Below are 19,447 nucleotides of genomic sequence, written 5' to 3'. Positions count from 1 at the left end.
TAGGTTGTCTTATCACTGTTAAATGTCCTTTGCTGTGCAGAAGTTTTTCATTTGATATAATCCCGTTTGTCTGTTTTTGCTTTTTTAATCTGTGCTTTTGAAGTCATATCAAGAAAATCATTGCCCAGACCAATGTTGTGGAGCTTTTCTCCTATGTTTTTTTTCTAGTAGTCTTATGGTTGCAGGTCTTATGTTTAACCCTTTAATCCTTTTTGAGTTGATTTTTGTATATGGTGTGAGTTAAGGGTCCAATCTCATTCTTCGGCATGTGGCTATCCAGTTTTCCCAGCACTATTTACTGAAGAAACTGTGTTTTCTCCATTACTTGTTCTTGGCACCTTTATCAAAGATCAATTGAGTATAAAGCACGGATTTATTTCTGGGCTCTCTGTTCTGTTCCATTGGGCTATGTATCTGTTTTTTGAAATGTGGCAGTTCGATGCCTCCAGCTTTGTTCTTTTTGTTCAAGGTTGCTGTGGCTATTTGAGGTCTTTTATGGTTCCACATGAATTTTAGGAATTGTTTTTTCTATTTCTGTGAAAACTGTCATTGGAAATTTGATAGGCATTATATAGAATCTGTAGATTGCTTTGGAAAGTGCAGACACTCTCTGCCAATATTGATTTTTCTGATCCATGAACATGGCCTATCTTTCCATTTATTTGTGCCTTCTTTAATTTTTTTAATCAATGTCATATAGTTTTCAGTGCACAGATCTTTTACCTTTTTGGCTACATGTGTTCCTAAGGTTTTTATTTTAATGCTATTGTAAATGGGATTATTTTCTTGATTTCTTTTTTGGGTAGCTCATTGTTAGTGTATAGAAATGCTACTAATCTTTTTACGTTGATTTTGTATTCCGTATTTACTGAGTTTATGTTATTAGTTCTAACAGTTTTTTAGTAGAGTCTATTTCTGTATTTGCTGAATTTATGTATTAGTTCTAACATTTTTTTAGAGTTTTCTGTATGTTAGATCATATTACCAGAAAGCAGAGACGATTTTATGTCCTTTCAAATTTTTGTGTCTTTTATTTTTTTCTTGTTCTTTTTCCTTTTTTTCTTTCTTTTTTGCCTAATTGCTCTGCCTAGGACTTCCAGTACTATGTTGACTAGAAGTGGTAAGAGTGGGCATCATTGTCCTTTTCTAATCTTAGAGACAAAAACTTTCGCCTATTTTTTATTCAGTATGATGTTAGCTGTGGGTTTGTCATGTAGGATCTTTACTGTGTTGAGATACATTTCTTTTATACCTAATTTGTTGAGAATTTTTACCATGAAAGATTATTCAATTTTGTCAAATGCTTTTTCTTTACCCATTGAGATGATCATATGGTTTTTGTCCTTCATTTTGTTAATGTGATGTATCACATATTGATATCTATGTTGAACCATCCTGCATCTCCAGAATGAATCCCATTTGATCATGATGAATGATTCCTTTAACGTGCTGTTGAATTTAGTATTCTGTTGAGGAATTTTGCATCTATATCGATGAGTGTTATTTGCCTGTAATTTTCTTTTCTTGTAATGTTCTTGTCTGGCTTTGATATCAATGATAATGCTAGCTTCATAAAATGAATTTGGAAGTAGTCCCTCTTCAATCTTTTAGAAAACTTTGAGAAGGATTGGTATAAATTCTTTTTTAGATAAGTCAAAATTGGATGCAGCAGCAGATTTTGTAAAGGTAAATTTAAGCTAGATTATTAGGGATTTTGAACTTCAGGCTAACGTGTTTAGATTTTGGGGACAATTGAGTTTTTGAGTGCCAGAATGGCATGAGCACAACTGTACTTTCTTTAGGAATAATAAGCTATGTACTGTATAAGATAGATTTGAATAAAAGATGTTTGCATTAATCCTAACACAGTTAAAGGTATAAATTAGAGATTTGTAAATAAGGTCAGAATTGAAAGGACAAATACAGCTACACTGAGGAAAGGTTTTTCATTCGTATGAAAGAAGAAAGGAAAGGGAAGACTCAAAAGTGATTTCAGAGTGACCAAAGTTCAGTCTAATAAGTTGTACTCCAATGGTGTAAAAGAATGAAAACACTTTCTTATTCTGGTAATGTATAATCAAACCTTTCCTGATTATAGAAAAGTTTGTAAATTTTCTAAGTTGAGAGATTATGTCAGTCTTAGGTGTTTTTTCTTTCCCTGATACATGGTAAGCTCTGGTATTTGTTGAAAAAGTGGTTTAATTTTTTTGATTCACTAATCATGAAAGAATATCTTATTAGGTGAATTTTTACATCAATCAAATGTATTCCATTATCTATTTACCAAGGCTATACTATATTAAATATACCTTTTTGAATTGTTTTGATTCCCTTACAAACATACAACAACTTCATGATCTGTATTTTGATACTTCAAAAATAATTTTTTTCTTATTTTTTCTTATCTTTTGTGGTTTCTTACACATTTTAGGGTTTTCGTTTTCTGTGAATTGGGAAATGGAAATAGGGAGTGGAAATTGGAAGGTTATTAGATTACTGGAAATTAAGGATATTGAGAATGGATTTGTGGAATCATAAGCTGATATACCTTTCTAGAGGGCTTTAACTCTATAAACATTATAAACACTTACTATGCTCCAGGAATTTTTTTAGATGCTGGGATACAATCGAGAGCAACAGAGACCACTCCCTAATCTCAGAGAATTTCAGTCTAGTGTAAAAAAACGCATATGTAAAAATTACCAGTTTGATGAGAGATATGTAAGAAAAATTTAAGGAGCTAAATTTTATTAGGGGAATCTCAGGAAACATTTCCTTCAGGAAATCCATTGAAAAGGATCCAAAGAATTAGTAGGAATAACCTAGCAGAAGAAAGTGTAGTTAGTAGAAAAGTGAGCCAGATAGCATGAATAGCATAGTCAGATGACATAAAATAGAACAAAGCATTTTTGTTTGGGAAATGAAAATAAGACAAATATGTCTTGAGACTGAAAAGAGAGGACAGAGTGGACATAAGGCAACAGAATTGGATAGGAGTCAGATCATGACAATATAAAAGATAATCCTTAAATATGTTTCACTCCTTGGAATTTATCATGGAAAAATCAGACAAATATATAAAAATGTAGTGATGTTCACTGTGATTAATTTTGTATCAGTGAAAACTTGGGAACAAAAATTTTCAACAATAGAGAATTCTTCAATTACACTTTTCTGCATCCATACGGTAAAATATGATAAAGCCATTAAAATGATATCCATATATCTTTCCTGACATAGAAAGATTTTCAAAATATGTTGGTAACTAAAAATCAGGATGCAAATGATGTAATATCCCATTTTTGTGGATGTATAGAAATATAGTAATAACTTATTTATTGTAAATAAATATGTAACATAATTTAGTGACAAAACAATCAAAGAGAAAGTTATTTTGTTATCCAGGAGAAAGAAAAGGGTTGGAATAGTAATGAAGAAAGGCCCAGAGGACAGATGTTATAATCTGTTGAATTGGGGTTATTGATGATGGCAAAGAAGTGAAAACTCTTTATTCGTAGGCTTTTGTAACTGGGCTCTTGTTAGCTAAATCAATATTTTAAAATGGTGTGGGGACAGTTTTGCCAGGGCAAAAGACATTTCTGCCTATCTCTATGCTTTCCAATAAAAAATACCCTACATTAGAATGAATGTAAAACTCAAATTATTATGTGACTAGCCAGGGAGATATTTTACAAATAGTAAATCTTTAATTCATGCTGTCAGCAAAAGCATGATGATTAGTGATGTTGAGCATTTTAAAAACGTATGTGTTGGCCATTCGAATGCCTTTTTTTGAGAAATGTCCGTTCAGATTATTTGCCCATTCCTTAAATGGATTGTTTGTACTTTTGCTGTTGAAATGTTTGAATTCCTTATATATTCTAGGTATTGTGTTAATCTCCTGTCAGATGAGCAGTTTGCAAATATTTTCTCCCATTGTGTAGGTTGGCATTTTATTCTGTTGATTGCTTCTTTTGCTCTGCAGAAGCTTTTTAGTTTGATGTAATTCCATTTGTTTATTTTTGCTTTTGTGGCCTGTGCTTTTGAGGTTTTATTTGTAAAAGTTCTTTTCTCAGACCAATGTCCTGAAGCATTTCCCCTACGTTTTCTTCTAGTAGTTTTAATGTTTCAGATATTACATTTAGGTCTTCAATCAATTTTGAGTTGAGTTTTGTATAGAGTGAGAAGTAGGGGTCTGGTTTCATTCTTTTGCATATGGTTATCTGGTTTTCCCAGCACCATTTATTGAAGATACTGTCCTTTGCCCAATGAGTGTTCTTGGCACCTTTGTCAAAAATCAATTGGCCATATATACGTGGACTAATTTTTGTGTTCTCCGTTCTGTTCTATTGGTCTATACGTCTGTTTTTAATGCCAGTACCATGTTGTTTTGGTTACTGCAGCTTCATAATGTATTTTGAGGTCTGGTAGTATGGTGCCTCCATCTTTGTTCTTTTTGCTTATGATTGCCATGTCTATTCAGGGTCTTTTGTGGTTTCTTACACAGTTTAGGGTTTTTGTTTTCTGTGAAGAGTGTTGTTGGTATTTTTAAAGGAATTACATTGAATCTGTAGGTTTATTTGGGAAGTGTGGTCATTTTAACAGTATTCATTCTTCTGATTCATAACCATGGGATATCTTTCCATTGGTTTGTATCCTCTTCAGTTTCTTTCATCAGTGTTTTGTAGTTGTCCTTGTAGAGGTTTTTTGCCTCCTCAGTTAAATTTATTCCTAAGTATTTTACTTTATTTGTAGCTATTGTAAATGGGATTGTCTTCTGGATTTTTTTCACCTAGTTTATTTATGTATAGAAATGCTACTGATTTTTGTATATTAAATTTGTATTCTGTAACTTTACCGAATTTGTATATCAGATCTAAGAGGTTTTTTGGTAGCGTCTTTAAGTTTTCTATATATAAGATTATGTCATCTGCAAACAGGGACAATTTGACATCCTCTTTCCAATTTGGATGCTCTTCAATTTCCCTTTCTTGCTTTATTGTTCTGGCTAGGACTTCTAGTACTATGTTGAGCAAGAGTGGTGAGAATAGGCATGCTTGTCTTGTTTCAGATTTTAGAGGAAAAGCTTTCTTCTTTTCTCTGTTAAATATGATTTTGGCTGTGGGTTTGTCACATAGGGCCTTTATTATGTTGAAGTACTTTCCTTCTGATATGGTTTAGCTGTTTCCCCACCCAAATCTCATCTTGAATTTTAGCTCCCACAATTCCCACATGTTGTGGGAGGGACCCGGTGGGAGGTAACTGAATCATGGGGGCGGGTCTTTCCCATGCTATTCTCATGATAGTGAATAAGTCTCATGAGAACTAATGGTTTCATAAAGGGGAGTTTCCCTGCACAAGCCCTCTTCTTTTGTCTGCCATCATGTGAGACATGCCTTTCACCTTCCACCATGATTGTGAGGCCTCCCCAGCCACATGGAACTGTGAGTCCATTAAAGCTCTTTTTTTTTGTAAATTGCCCAGTCTCAGGTATATCTGGGTCAGCAGTGTGAAAATGGACTAATACACCTTCTATACCTAATTTATTAAGAGTTTTTATCATTAAGCAATGTTGAATTTTATCAAATGCTTTTTCTGCATCTATTGAGATGATTATGTGGGTTTTGTCCTTCATTCTATTCATGTGATATATGACATTTATTGATTTGCATATGTTGAACTATCCTTGCATTCCTGTGATAAATCTCATTTGATCATGGTGTATTATCTTTTTGATGTGCTGTTGTATTTGGTTTGCCACTATTTTATTGAGGATTTTTGTGTCTACATTTATCAGGGATATTGGCCTGGAGTTTTCTTTTCTTCTTGTCTCCTTGTCTGGTAGTATCAGAGTTATGGTGGCCTCATAGAATGAGTTAGGAAAGATTTCTCTCTGCTTCACTTTTTTGGAGTAGTTTGAGAAGAATTGGTTTTTACCCATCTTAGAAGATTTGTTAGAAATCAGTGGTGAAGTCATCTAGTCTTGGACTTTTCTTTCTTGGAAGACTTTTTATTATTGATTCAATCTCTTTACTTATAATTGGTCTGTTCAGGTTTTCTATTTCTTTTTGGTCAACCTTGGTAGGTTGCATGTGTCCAGGAATTTATCCATTTCTTCTAGGTTTTCACATTTATTGGAATATAGTTGTTCATAGTAGTCTCTAATGACCCTTTATGTTTCTGTGGTATCTGTTGTGGCATCACTTTTTTTTATTTCTGAGATATTATTCACTTGGGTCTTCTCTCTTTTCTTCTTAGTCTAGCAAATGGCTTGTCAGTTTTCGTTATCTTTTCAAAAAACCACCTTTTTGTTTTATCGATCTTTCATATTTTTTAGTTTCATTTTCATTTATTGTTGCTCTGATTATGTTATTTCTTCTACTAATTTGGGGTTTGGGTTTTTCTTATTTTTCTAGTTTCTTGAGATGCATTGTTAAGTTGTTTATTTGAAATCATTTTAGTTTTTTGATTTATGCATTTATTGCTATAAGCTTTCCTCTTATATTGCTTTTGCTATGTCCTATAGGTTTTGGTATGTTGTGTTTCTATTTTTATTTGTTTCTACAAATTTTAAAATTTTATTCTTAATTTCTTCCTTCATCCATTCATCATTCAGGAGCATGTTGTTTAATTTCACACATTTGTATAGTTTTGAGTGTTCTTGAACATCTGATGTTTCCTTGTTGATTTTCTGTCTAGATGATCTGTCCAATGCTGACAGTGACATATTATTGCAGCCTATCTCTCTCTTTAGATCTGATAATATTTGCTCTATGTATCTGGGTGTTCCTGTGTAGGGTGTATATATATTTACAATTGTTATATTCTCTTGCTGAATTGATCCCTTTATTATTTGTTAAATAATACTTTGTCTCTTTTTACAGCTTTTAATTTCAAGTTTGTTTTATCTGATATAAATAGAGGTATACCTGCTCTCTTTTGGTTTCGGTTTGCATGGAATACCTGTTTTTATCCCTTCACTTTCAGTCTCTATGTGTCTTTACAGGTGAGGTGTGTTTCTTGCAGACAATTTATATTGGGTCCTTTTTTTTTAAATCTATTTAGCCAGTTTATGTCTTTTCAATGGGGAATTTAATCCATTTACATTCAAGGTTACTATTAATAAATAAGAATTTATTCCTGTAATTTTATTGATCATTTTCCAGTTATTTGGTTTATCATTTGCTCCTTCCTTCCTCTCTTATTGTTTACTTTTGCCATTGGGTGGTTTTCTGTAATGCTGAGGTTTGATTCCTTTCTTTTTATTCTTTGTGTATTTGCTTGACCAGGGAGTTTTATAATTCTACATGTTTTCATGATGGTGGTTATTATTTTTTGATTTCCAGATGTGAGATTTCCCTGAGCATGTCTTGTAAGGCCAGGCTAGTGTTACAAAAGTTCCTTAGGTTTTGCTTGTCTGTGAAATAATATTTTTTTTAATTTCTGAAGGATAGCTTTGCTGGGTATAATATTCTTTGGTGGCATATTGTTTTTTCTTTCAGTGCTTTAAATACACCTTCTCATTCTCTCCTGGCCTATAAGGTTTCTGCTGAGAAATTAGCTGTTAGTCTAATGGTGATTTGTTTATATATGACTTGACACTTTTCTCTCATTGCTTTTAAAATTCTTTGCTTTGACTTTTGACAATTTGACTATATGTGCCTTGGAGAGGACTTGTTTGGAGTAAATCCATTTAGAGTTATTCGAGCTTTCTGGACTTTCTCCTAAGACTTTGGAAGTCCATCTCTTTCCCAAGTCTTTGGAAGTTTTCTGTTATTATTTCATAAAATATGGTTTCCTCACTTTTTTCCTTCTTTTCTCCTTCTGGAAGCTCATAATACAAACTTTTGTTAACTTATTGGTGTTCCATAAATCCTATAGGCTTTCTTCATTGTTTTTTGTTCTTTTTCTTTCTTTACTTTTTCTGCCTGTGTTATTTCAAAATACTTGTCTTTCTGTTTGGAAGTTCTTTCTTCTGCCTGATCTAGTCTGTTGTTGAAACTCGATTGTATTTATTTCCTTCATTTAATTCTTCTATTCTAGTATTTCTCTTTTCTTCTATTTTTTATTTGATATTTATCTCTATTGAATTTCTTATTCAAATCATTAATTGTTCTGATTTCATTAAATTGTCTGTCTATATTATATCTCAGTTTCCTTAAGATTATTTTTTTGAATTCTTTTTCTGGCATTTCATATATTTCCTTATGATTTGGTTTCTGTTACTGAAGAATTATTGTTTTTCTTTGTGGGTTACATTTTTTTTTTTTTGCTTTTTTTATGATTGGCATGTTCCCATATTGATTTCTGTGCAACTGGTAGAAAAGCTACCTCTTCTAATTTTATGGAGTAGGTTTCATAGGGAAAGATTAATCCATATAAATAGGTCTTGGGGTGTCAGTTTGGTGGGGTCTGTTAGCCTTGGTTCTAGATAGACACAGTAGTATTGTCTGTGTATAGTTTCTTCAGCCGTAATTCACATCAGTGGTATTTGTGAATTTCTCAGTGACCTCGGCTGAGAGAGTTTGTTTTGATGGTGGCATAACTTTGCCAGGGGTGGGCTTGCTGGGCTGTTTCTCAGGTCAGAAATGTATGCACATGGTGGGTTGGCTAGCTTGCAGTCTGCCTCACTAGGTTTAGGGCCATCGTGCTATTACTCTGATTGGAAACACAGGCATGCAGTTACTTAGACAGCCTGGGGGTGTGCCTGCCAAGAGTGGCTTGGAGGGCTATTTCTCAGGTCCAGGACATGAGTGCACAGCTGCTTGGCTGGCATGGGGATGTGTCTGCCAGGGTTGGCCCACAGGTCTATTTCTCAGGCCTGTAATGCAGGCATGAGGATGTTCAGCTGGCCTGGTGGCAAGTCTGCTGGGGGCAGGCTGTTTATCTTGCCTAGGACACAGCTGCACAGCTCCTTGGTTAGCCTAGGGCGTGTTTGCCAGTGGTGGCCCACACAGCTGTTTCTTAGGCCTGGGATGTGGTCACATGACTTCTTGGCTGACCTGGGTGGGTGTCTGCTGCAGGTGGCCCATGGGGCTATATTCCTGGCTCTGGGCTCAGGCACACAGCTGCTTGGCTGGCTGGGAGGGTGTGTCTTTCAGGGGCAGCCCATGGGGCTGCTTCTCAGGCTTGGGATTCAGGCAAAAGGCTGCTTGGCTGCCCCGGGGGCATGTCTGCTGGTGGTGGAAGGTAATGCTATATTTTGGAGATCTTAAAATGCAACTTAATCATGTGTTTTGGTCAGTTTCTTCTGATAGCCATGCCTAGGCAAAAGTGACTAGAAGATTAAAGAGTTGAAAGTATCCATACCCGAAAAGTATACCAACGTTACAGTCTCAACCAAATTCTCTTGTTTTGATCTTGCTCAATTGTCCAAACTCATTATGAATTTAGGGTAAAAGAATGGCAACATATGCATTCATCTACTCACTCAAAAGTGGAACCCTGATTTCCCTAAAGTACTGGGCTTTATGTAGATTCCCTGTGACCATCTTTCTTAATTCTTTTTCATCTGAAGCCGTTATTACACTTTCACGAAAAGAAAACCAAAAAAGTGCCATAGGGATAAGGTGCTATTTTTCTATCCAAATTCAGAATAAAGAACATTTACCAATTTTATTTCAGCTTTTCTTTTAATTCTTAGCATTCCAGTGTACTTCTTAGCCTAGTCTGAAGTTAGGATCACAGGCTTAAGTTTGGGGGCTCCTGCCACCTGTGGGTTGGTAAGGATTTAGTAGTGACTGATTTTTGTAAAGGGTGTTGAGAGTAAGCAATCAGAATTCCTTTTCCTCAATCTCTTCTTTCTTCAATTTGTACTGCTGCAATAAAAGTCCTAAAAGTATACCAATTATATATTTGGGATAAAGCAAGACTCTTTGCATTATTTTTCTTTGTAATTTTTACTGAAGTGGCTTGGATCTGGAGGAAAATAAGGCAAACCCACAGTATGGCAGAGAAGAGTTGATGGGATGTAGAGTGAATATGATGCAAAGTAAAACTGAGAAAGTTAGGTAAAAGAAAGAAAGAGGGTGTGAAGTTAGTGAAGATTATTATTATGGCATAAAATTAAAAAATGATATTTAAATATAAGATGGGAGACGACTGAGAGTTATATCGAGGAACTGAAATAAGCTGGTTCATATCTGGCCTACTTTAAGAGACAATGGCTTAAGTGTAGTACAGCTTGAGTTAAATGATTTCTCAAGATTTTTACATTTGTTAGAAATATGGAGCTGACAGCACAGAGAATAGTTTGTGGGAAAGGAAAGAATCAGGAATTTATACATGAAGAAGAAGGAAAATAGGAATAAGAGAATGAATAGAATAAGAAATATCCCACAAAAAAGAAATTGAAAAAGGTAAAATATGAGATAATAGTAAGTTTATGAAATATGTAAATAATAAACTAAAAGCAATTTTGAGTTTTAAAAAATGTCTCAAATGATTACCTTGCACTTCTGCTGAACATTTTGTTATGTGCAGGTAACATGATATTGAGCAAGTATACACAAAGTATGGAAAAATATTTGTATTCATCAATTCTATATTTGAATGGAAATTCAATATAGTTGAAGAAGTTTACCTTCAATAGAAACTTTAATGTTTGAGATTTATTATTCCCAATTTATAATATAAATACAACTTGATTCTATATTATATAATTCATGGATAAGATGGTGTACTTTTTAATCCATGACTGAAGTCTTTCTTCTGCCCACAGTCTGTTTCTACTATTCCATGACACATATTCAGGGAAGGCGATTATAAGAATGGCCTAAAGAAGATAAATCTATTAGAAGTAGGTATCATGGTAAATATAGCCACATATAAATTATTTTTTTATTACCTTGTCATGCCTTCCATTTATCAATCTGGAATTTTTATTGTTGCAAACTGACCTAAGCTAGTATGTTCAGGCAAAACCTTAGGATTTGGTGGATAAAGGTTATCAGTTATAATGAAGGGAAGTTTTAGATCAAATTCCATTATAAATATAAATATTTGTAAAATAAGCAGGAAGGCACAAATATTTCATATTCCTTATTTTATAAGCTTGATGACATTCCAACTCTGTTATTTAGGTGCTCTGACAATACTTTGCATGAAGAGTGCCCTCTTCATATGTATATGAAATGTATATTGTATATGAAAATATTTTGGGGACAGAATTTATTACCCTTATATTTGTTATCAGGAACTCTAATACTCCAAACCATTGAGTGGGCATACAGGACAAATCTCAGATGTGTTACCTAAATGTACATCCTGCAAAGCTTGCGGGGTTTTTTTATGGGTTCATGCAAAGTGGGGCAGTGCTTCTGAAATATTTTGGCCAATCTACAGATCTGGAGCACCACTAATTTTTTCCTTCAATGCAATGAAAAACACATTTTTAACATTCATTAGATATTCATTGGCTAATTATCAAGTTTCTCTTGTGTTTATCATCAGAGACAGGCATAGCTTAAAGACTTTCTGATTAAAGTTGGTTGTACAGAAATGTATATATGTATGTATATTCTCCCTACTCTCCCACCTCTCCCTTAGATACCCACTGTTATCCTTCCAGATTTATATCTATATATAAACTCAATCTGTATATATACTCATGGTTTGAAAAAATCCTTTTCTACTAAACAAACTATTTTCCAAGTTGCTTTTGTCTATAAGAAAAACAAATCTGGTTTAGCATTCAATGTTTCAGCCTCCCTGAAATTCTCATAGTTCTTCAGATATGCCATACTCTTTCTAGACTTTGTTCCTTTGAATATTCTTTGGTTGGAATGCTTTTACTTTTCTTTTTTTTAATCTGGCTTAATCTTTAAGACCTGTTTCAGATGTATGTCCTATATGAATCTGTTTCCTAGTTTTCTATGTGTATTCACTGTTTTGTCTGTATTTCTATATTTTGTTTTTAAGTAGGTTATGGCAATAATCATCATGATAGTAGTTAACAAATACTGATTGCATAGTGTAACTCTAACTATTTTTACATTTATTTTATTTAATCTTTTTTCAACATTTTTCTGTAATATATCACTTGTGTTTTATTTCCCCAAATAGACCAAAAGTAACTTATTTATCTTTCTATTCCTAGTGTATGGCACTATACCTTGGCATATGATAAATGTTCAGCAAACTGGTCGACCAGTTTTAGGAAGGGCACTGTGGAACTTGGAGATTTAGAAATAGATTCTATTGAAACATCTGTATCTGCATTACCATGCAAAGTCTTCCTTTACATTTTCTTGAAGACTGCTAGAAAGGGTTGTGGCTATTTAACAATAGGCATAACACACTATGATTGCAAGATAAATTGACTGTGACACCAAGAATATACTTTATGGTGCTTCGATGAGTACACTGGTACCCTCTCTATATCTTACATTTGAGGGTGTTCCAAGCATTGGAGTCCCATGGCTTACCAATTACAAAAGAAGAAATAGAGAGGATGAATATGTGAATGGTCAGAAGAGAAGTTTATGCAAGAGGAAAAGAAAATCCCTTTCCTCAAATGTAAAATGAGCAGGATGAAGAATTTGAAATTCTAAAGATAGACAGAGGGTATCTCCAGAAATTTTAATGAGTTCAACAACCCAGTGATATGGCTGGTTATAATATACAATTTAGTCTGGTGATTGATAAGTAAGAATGGGATTATTTACTAACCCTCTCTCCTACTAATATTGACTAATCGTTATTTATATACAATAAAAGAGAACTTTTACAACTTGAATTTCCCTGTAGTTTGTGAAGCTTTACTTTTTAACTGAAAATCTTTTCGCTTCTAGCATAAAACAGAGGCAAATAAAAATTTTTAGCCTTTTACATTTATTTTTTACTCTCACTTCAGAAACTTTAAATACTTTTGGTTTTAAAAATGTTTACAAGGATATACCAAAAATGCTTAAAATAAATGTTTATATCAATATTGACAGGATTCTAAATGTAATATTTTTAAAATGTGCAACATTATGGACTCAATCTTTTGTATTGAGTTATAATGCAGCATGGTATAGAATAAATCTGATCAACATTAGGGAAGCTTTCTATTGAGAGATTCATTTAGCTTGTGGTAAAATCACTTAAAAATATTTGTATTTTAGCCATGCTAATTTGCTGGTATACAACTAGGAGAAATATGTAATATCAATTTTATTCCCATTGTTGTATTACAATATCTTTTTTTCTTTAACAAGAACCTGTGCTAGAGTTAAAGCAACTCCAAATAGTGCCTATAGCTCAGAAGTATAAAATACAGTCTGTGTCTGCAACAAAACCCTATTCCTACAGGTTAAAAGTAGATTGGAAATAAGAAGCCACCTATATGCGTTTTGCAGAAGTAGTAACAGTCTGCAGACAAGGTACTCTAGCTTCAAAACAGTATGGCAGATAGTTTTATGGAACTTGCGATTACAAAAATCCACTTTAACCTTTCTTTCTTACTGACAGGTGTTCTATTGGCTTGCAGCCAGAGGCTGTGAGTGTAGCACTGCCTGTGGTGTCCCTCAGCACTGTAGACTGCTGAAAATGCCGACACTCCAGTTGACTGCTCATAATTGCATTAATTGTGGTCTGACAACTTCAGGAGAGAAGTATGATGAATATAGAAAAATATGTTACAAATTTGATCAGATTACAAATTTCATCTCTTTTTTCTCCATAGATATGATATCTGCACTTATAAAAATAAGCCCTGTGGAACACTGGGTAAGTTTTTTTGTTTTTTTTTTTTTAATAAATGTAGAATGGTTCTCATTGTCTTTTTGGACCAATGACTTTAATCTTTATTATTAATTTGGTCATTTTCTTTTCTGTACATCTGAAATCCCTAAAACTTGTTACACCCAGCCTTTGTGGATACGTCATTTACTAGGAAACAAATATTTATTACCATCATAAATATTATATAAATTTCATTGGCTTTTTTGACAACTGGAATGATTATTAAAATTAACTTAGAATATGATTCAAAATCATTAAAGAATTATAAATCGAGGTTATCACTCATGTTCATATAATCCATCTCTGTAATGTATTTTCTAGAAATACCAAGATTGTGAGAGTAAATGAAAGCAGTCAACATCGTGAAATTTCAGGCTAGAAAAGGAAAGGAAAAAAAAAAAAACGACTAAAGATACTTAATGAGGAGGCACCAAGAACAATACTTCTTTTGGTACAATTTTGTGGAAAAAGTATAGCCCCATAAATTAAGATAGTATTGGAAATTTTATACTACCCAAACAACAACAACAAAAAATAATCTTATAAAATATTATAGCCACAGGTGAAAAGAGAGGACAGGATTATCTTTCTTTTGCTCCCTAAGGGTCATTTGTCTTTTTAAAAGCATTTTTGTAGTATTCTAGAATTTTAAAAATTACACGTTGTTACAGAGCATAATTTCATAGTTAACTGCAAATACAAATGGGCAAAAAAGGTAGCTCTCCAGTAGTCTAAATTATTAAGCGACTAGAGTTATTTTAAAGGACAGAAGCTTTTTTTCTCAATTTTTTAAGGTCATAGAGACTTCACAGACTCAGAAGGTAAACAACTGAAGATGAATTCTCTAGTTTCTTATGACAAGTCTCAATTTTCTTATCTGTAAAATGATAGTTATGAAATTGATTCCTATGCACCGCATAAGCATTTTGCAAAGATCAAATTAAAGTAGATGTAGGAGGAAAAGTGTTATCCAACTGCCTGGGAAGTTCAGTTAAATATCTCTTCGGAAACTAAAATTTCTCTTGATAATTTTACCTGACTTCCCAGACTTCTCCTACCCATTTCCCTTAGGATTTACGGCTGAAGAAGAAATCTCAAATAGCCAATGCTGAGTATTAACTATGGAGAAGCTTGCTAGTTAAAAAGCATAATGGAGACAGAGCTCTCTTTGCTGAGCGAGCTCACATCAAAAAGATTTACTTTGTAGTGTTTTAAGCTAACAAGACCAACATAATCCAACAGAGGGAACTCTGAACTGGGAACTAACAACTGGCTTTGACAGTTTCAGTACATTAACTTTTACAGTGTATTTAAGCTCTTTGTTCCTCAATTTTGTTATCTATGATGTAGGAGTAATATCTGCCCTTATGCTACATGGACATTGTTAAAATCATTTAAGGAAAAAAATGTAGATGTATTTAGTAAAGAGGTTTATAAAAATGAACTGGTATTATTTAATATAGAAATTGCCTATTCTTTTAAACTTACCCCCTATATTTACTGTTCACAGATTCTCTAGGTATTTATTAAGTGTTCAATCAATTTTAGATATAATAGACACTAGACCTCAAATCAGGTGCACATATTAGCCAGAGCTAGTATTTTCCTAGTGTATCTATATTTGAAGAAATGTGTATATACACACATATACACATTTGCACATATACACTCTCTCTCTCTCTATATATGTGTGTGTGTGTGTGTGTGTGTGTGTGTGTGTGTGTATACCCTCACTCTCTCTCCCTTTTTGAAGGTAGGTTATTTACATATGCTCTTCATTGTATTAGATTGGTGCAAATTACTTTGCACCAACCTAATGACATTAGTAAGACACACACACAGTGAATTTTACTTTTATTTTGATAAATAAAGTATTTTGAGAAATAAAGTATTTTGAGTACTGCCTAGTACTTTGATTGTCATTATTGGCAAAGATTTGAGGTGTTTTCCTAGGCTACTTCTCATTTTATTTTTCTCAAAATAATGTGTTCTAACTTTGATAGTTTATTAATTTATAGAATCAGTACATTAATAGGTATGTGTCAATGCACTTTCAAGCTCAATATAAGTTATTTTTCAAACGATAAACTTGTATATTGTTTTTATACTACTTCTTGTGAAAACTGAATGAGCTGCATATATATGTATATATACACACACACATTTTAACTTCATCTATGGAAAATATATTATCAGTACAGAATTGAGCAGATTACTTTTTAAGTTGTATTCTAGTCACTTTTATATTGGTTTTTATACTGATTTTTCCATAGTCTTTTGCTTAATAATTCTGATGACCAATTGTAACATGGCTAAGTAGGATTAAGGGTGCAAACTGTGGCCATCAAGCTGAGGAAACCTAAATGACCCAAATAGTTATCAAATCGCCATTAACACAATCACACATAAGAATTTTGACAGTCTCAATTTTATAGGTATACAGAAAATTGTGGGGGGTGGTGAAAATACATTAGCATTTAAAATACTTTCATTTTAGTTAAGATTTAGCTTTATATTTCAATAAGTAGGAATTTTCCAAGTATATTCTTTCTGAAGTTGTTGTTTTAGCAGAGATAATAATTTTATATAAGATGACAGAAGTAAATCTGTGCTTGTAAACACACCTTGAAGAGTCATTGAGAATTCTCAATTGAAAATACAGCCACATGGCACATACCAAAAAACGACACAACAACAACAAAACCCAAAAGCTAACCCATGGAATAATAGATTTTGGGAAATGTAAGAAACATTAATTTAACAATAATTATTCTTAGTAATTCTGCTTTTCTTTTGAAAAAACATACATTTCATAAAGGTCAAAACAGAAACAGTATTCAGAGTGGCTTTGTTCTTCCCATATAATAGGCCACATTGAACCAAATAACTTAAAGCCAGATAATATAATGCAATTTTTTAAAAAAGATTTCAGGTATTTTCCTATTCTACTTCTCATTTTATTTTTCTCAAAATAAAAGTAAAATTCACTGTGTGTGTCTGTCTCTTTCTCTTAGTGGAGACTGGAAATGACATTCATTAAAATATTTTAAATATTTAAACAAATATTAAATATTAACCAAAAATTAACTGAAACAAAAAAATAAGTTATCCTGCTCCACTTTTTACATTCTCTTTTTCAGGTCCCAATACCTCTAATGAATGGAAGGGCAGCCCAGGGGTATCACCAGTATTTATAACTCCGTGAGGCAGAAATCAACTCCCTCCCCAACTCCTGCCTCTCTCATAAAACAGTAGGAAAAGCAAACAATCTATTAGCAAATCCAGCATTAATCTCATCTCTGTTCCAATGTAGCTGTTGATACTCATATTAGAAAATACAGAGAAACACAACTTCTAGAGCTTTCTTGTCAGTAAAAATATGGATTGAATACCATTTATTGTTTCTAATTAGTGCAGCTGGGAAATTATACCTAGCACAGAACATTGCTTATTGTATTCAATAAATATTCATTGAATTGAATCGAAATCACTTTTGGTGGGAAAGTAATTATTAATGTTTGGGTGACAATAGTAGACTACTGACCATAAAAAATGTTTTTCCTACTTCCCCTTCAACTTCTTCTAAATAACTTTTTGTTTCTATGTGCATGAAGTATGATTTGGCATCTGTTTCCTTATAAGAGATGACATTTTTACTTTTGCACAAAAATTCTTTTTTTAAGCACCGTTTTAAAGTTCTGTAGTATTTCACACAGCATGATATTCATTTGAAAGTAAATATTAAAACTTTTACATGCTAAAATCCCCAAGGGGAGAATACCTTGAGTAACATAACATTTCACTGGAATCAGCGAATTAACACTATAGTATTTGCTTTATTAGTAAAACTCTAATGCATTGGAGTAAGGGATAGGAGAGAGGGAAAATGACACTGAATGTGTGAATGACTTTCCTCCTATTAAAATACTAAAAGAAATTGTTGCATCACTGTCAGGATTAATTTGAGAAGATTAAAAAAATATGCAAAAACCTCCCATCTTTAACAGTTCTCCTTTCCATCTTTTGAATCATTCATTTTATTTTTAATAAAAATATCACTTAAAAAATCATTTGGGATTCCCCCTTTTTTTGGTAACTAGAAAGTTGCTTGTATATTTTTATGAACCCACTAAACTTAAACAGATCTCTTTAGAAAAATAATGTGGATATATTTTGCTTTCTGCAGCCTGAAGAATGTTAAAATAGAAATGCTTTCTTGAATTCCCTCTTCTGGCTCAAGTTACTAGGTGGTCCCAAGTTACCAGAAGTAAAATTTATAAATCTAACCCCTAGTCTAGACATTTTCCAGCACTGACTGCAGTTCAAAAAATATTAATGTCTAGCCGGCAAAGTGAAATTCCCCCCAGTGATTTTGCAAATGACTAGAAAGTTAACCTTTTGCCAACGGCTCCTTCTGTGCATGGAGGTTATTAAAAAGAATCCAGGCATTTATAAGTATAGGCTTTTAAAGACTGAAACACCTTGGCTTGACCCTTTGTGTCTCTTTCTGTTTATTCAGGCTTGGCCTCTGTGGCTGGAATGTGTGAGCCTGAAAGGAGCTGCAGCATTAATGAAGACATTGGCCTGGGTTCAGCTTTTACCATTGCACATGAGATTGGTCACAAGTGAGTGAGTTTAAGAAAATCAAAATAAATTTTAGAACTCCGCTCTTGAGCAACTTGTAACTACTGTATGGAAAGGCTGTGCTGAACCTTATTTTACTGCCTTTTTGTCTGATTCCAATAGAGGGTGTTATTATTGTGGGTATTGGGATAAATCATCTTAAGAACTGGAGACTTGTTAGATAATCTTTGTTATTCAAAGAGTAGTACCCTCAGTGGTGAATGCACCACATTCAAGTTTTTGTTCAGTCTCCTCAATACCTGTTTCCTTATAAAGTCCAGTTGTTTAAATGATCTTTCTTTTCCTCAAGTGACAATGCATATATATTTTAAAATCATTGACATCACTACTATAAAATGTACTTTTAGTTTTCACTCTTCATACAGCTGTCAGCATCCCTTTTCCAGGCATAAAGTTTGTGCAGACGTTGCTGTGTAACTTGTATTTTCAGGTGCATTTGTATGTCATTGATTAAAAAAAAAAAAAAACTGCAAGAAGTACATGATACCATCCTCCTTTCTTTCTAGGAGGACCTGAAGGTTTTAATGTTTGTTTTAAGTAACCTGTGCCAAAGGAAAAACTATCTTATGCACCCTGCCCCCGACCCATGCAAAAAATACCATTTTTAAAATTTTAAACAACAGGCAGTAGTAATATGAAAGCCTATTCATGTGGAGGCAGAGAAGCTTGATAATACTTTTTAAAAAAATTTCAACATTTGTGTTGAAATTTGACTGAAAGATGACTTGCCTCAATTAATCAATTTCTGAGCTGATTCTGATGCTTTTATAAAGGTAAAAACTAAACAAAAGCGCTTCCAGTTTACTTACAGCATTTTTTTTTTTTTAGCAGGAAAGCTCTTCTAAAACAGGAACAGTTAACATTTAGCAAATGACTAATTATATCTGCTAACAAAAAATGAGAGAAAACTTTAAAATGTTAGTCAAGCATTTTTAGCTAAAACAACCAGCTTACTTGCAAGAACTCCTGACATTTGTATAATTTAAGTTTTATATTCTGCTTTTTTGGTGGCGACACAGATAGGGGAAAAAGAACAAATAAAAATCAATGTTTTTTATATACTTACCTCAGAGGTAAT

General features: G+C 33.2%; 1 protein-coding gene across 13 annotated transcripts in view; it reads left to right on the top strand.

Moving 5' to 3' along the window:
- ADAMTS6 (ADAM metallopeptidase with thrombospondin type 1 motif 6) overlaps positions 1–19,447 on the top strand; it is a 331,685-nt gene that overhangs the window by 134,283 nt on the left and 177,955 nt on the right. For all 13 annotated transcript variants that reach the window (XR_010139960.1, XR_010139961.1, XR_010139962.1 and 10 more), the window contains 2 exons: positions 13,667–13,710; positions 18,245–18,350. Coding sequence is in view for 10 of the 13 variants with exons in the window: in XM_024247310.3 (XP_024103078.2) it covers positions 13,667–13,710; positions 18,245–18,350 (150 nt within the window). In the remaining 3 variants the exon portion in view is untranslated. The remainder of the gene's footprint in view (positions 1–13,666; positions 13,711–18,244; positions 18,351–19,447) is intronic.

The sequence above is a fragment of the Pongo abelii genome, chromosome 4 (genome assembly GCF_028885655.2).
Source record: "Pongo abelii isolate AG06213 chromosome 4, NHGRI_mPonAbe1-v2.0_pri, whole genome shotgun sequence".
Taxonomy (NCBI): domain Eukaryota; kingdom Metazoa; phylum Chordata; class Mammalia; order Primates; family Hominidae; genus Pongo; species Pongo abelii.
The sequence above is the reverse complement of the archived record's forward strand: the minus strand, read 5'-3'. Positions and strand labels throughout refer to the sequence as shown.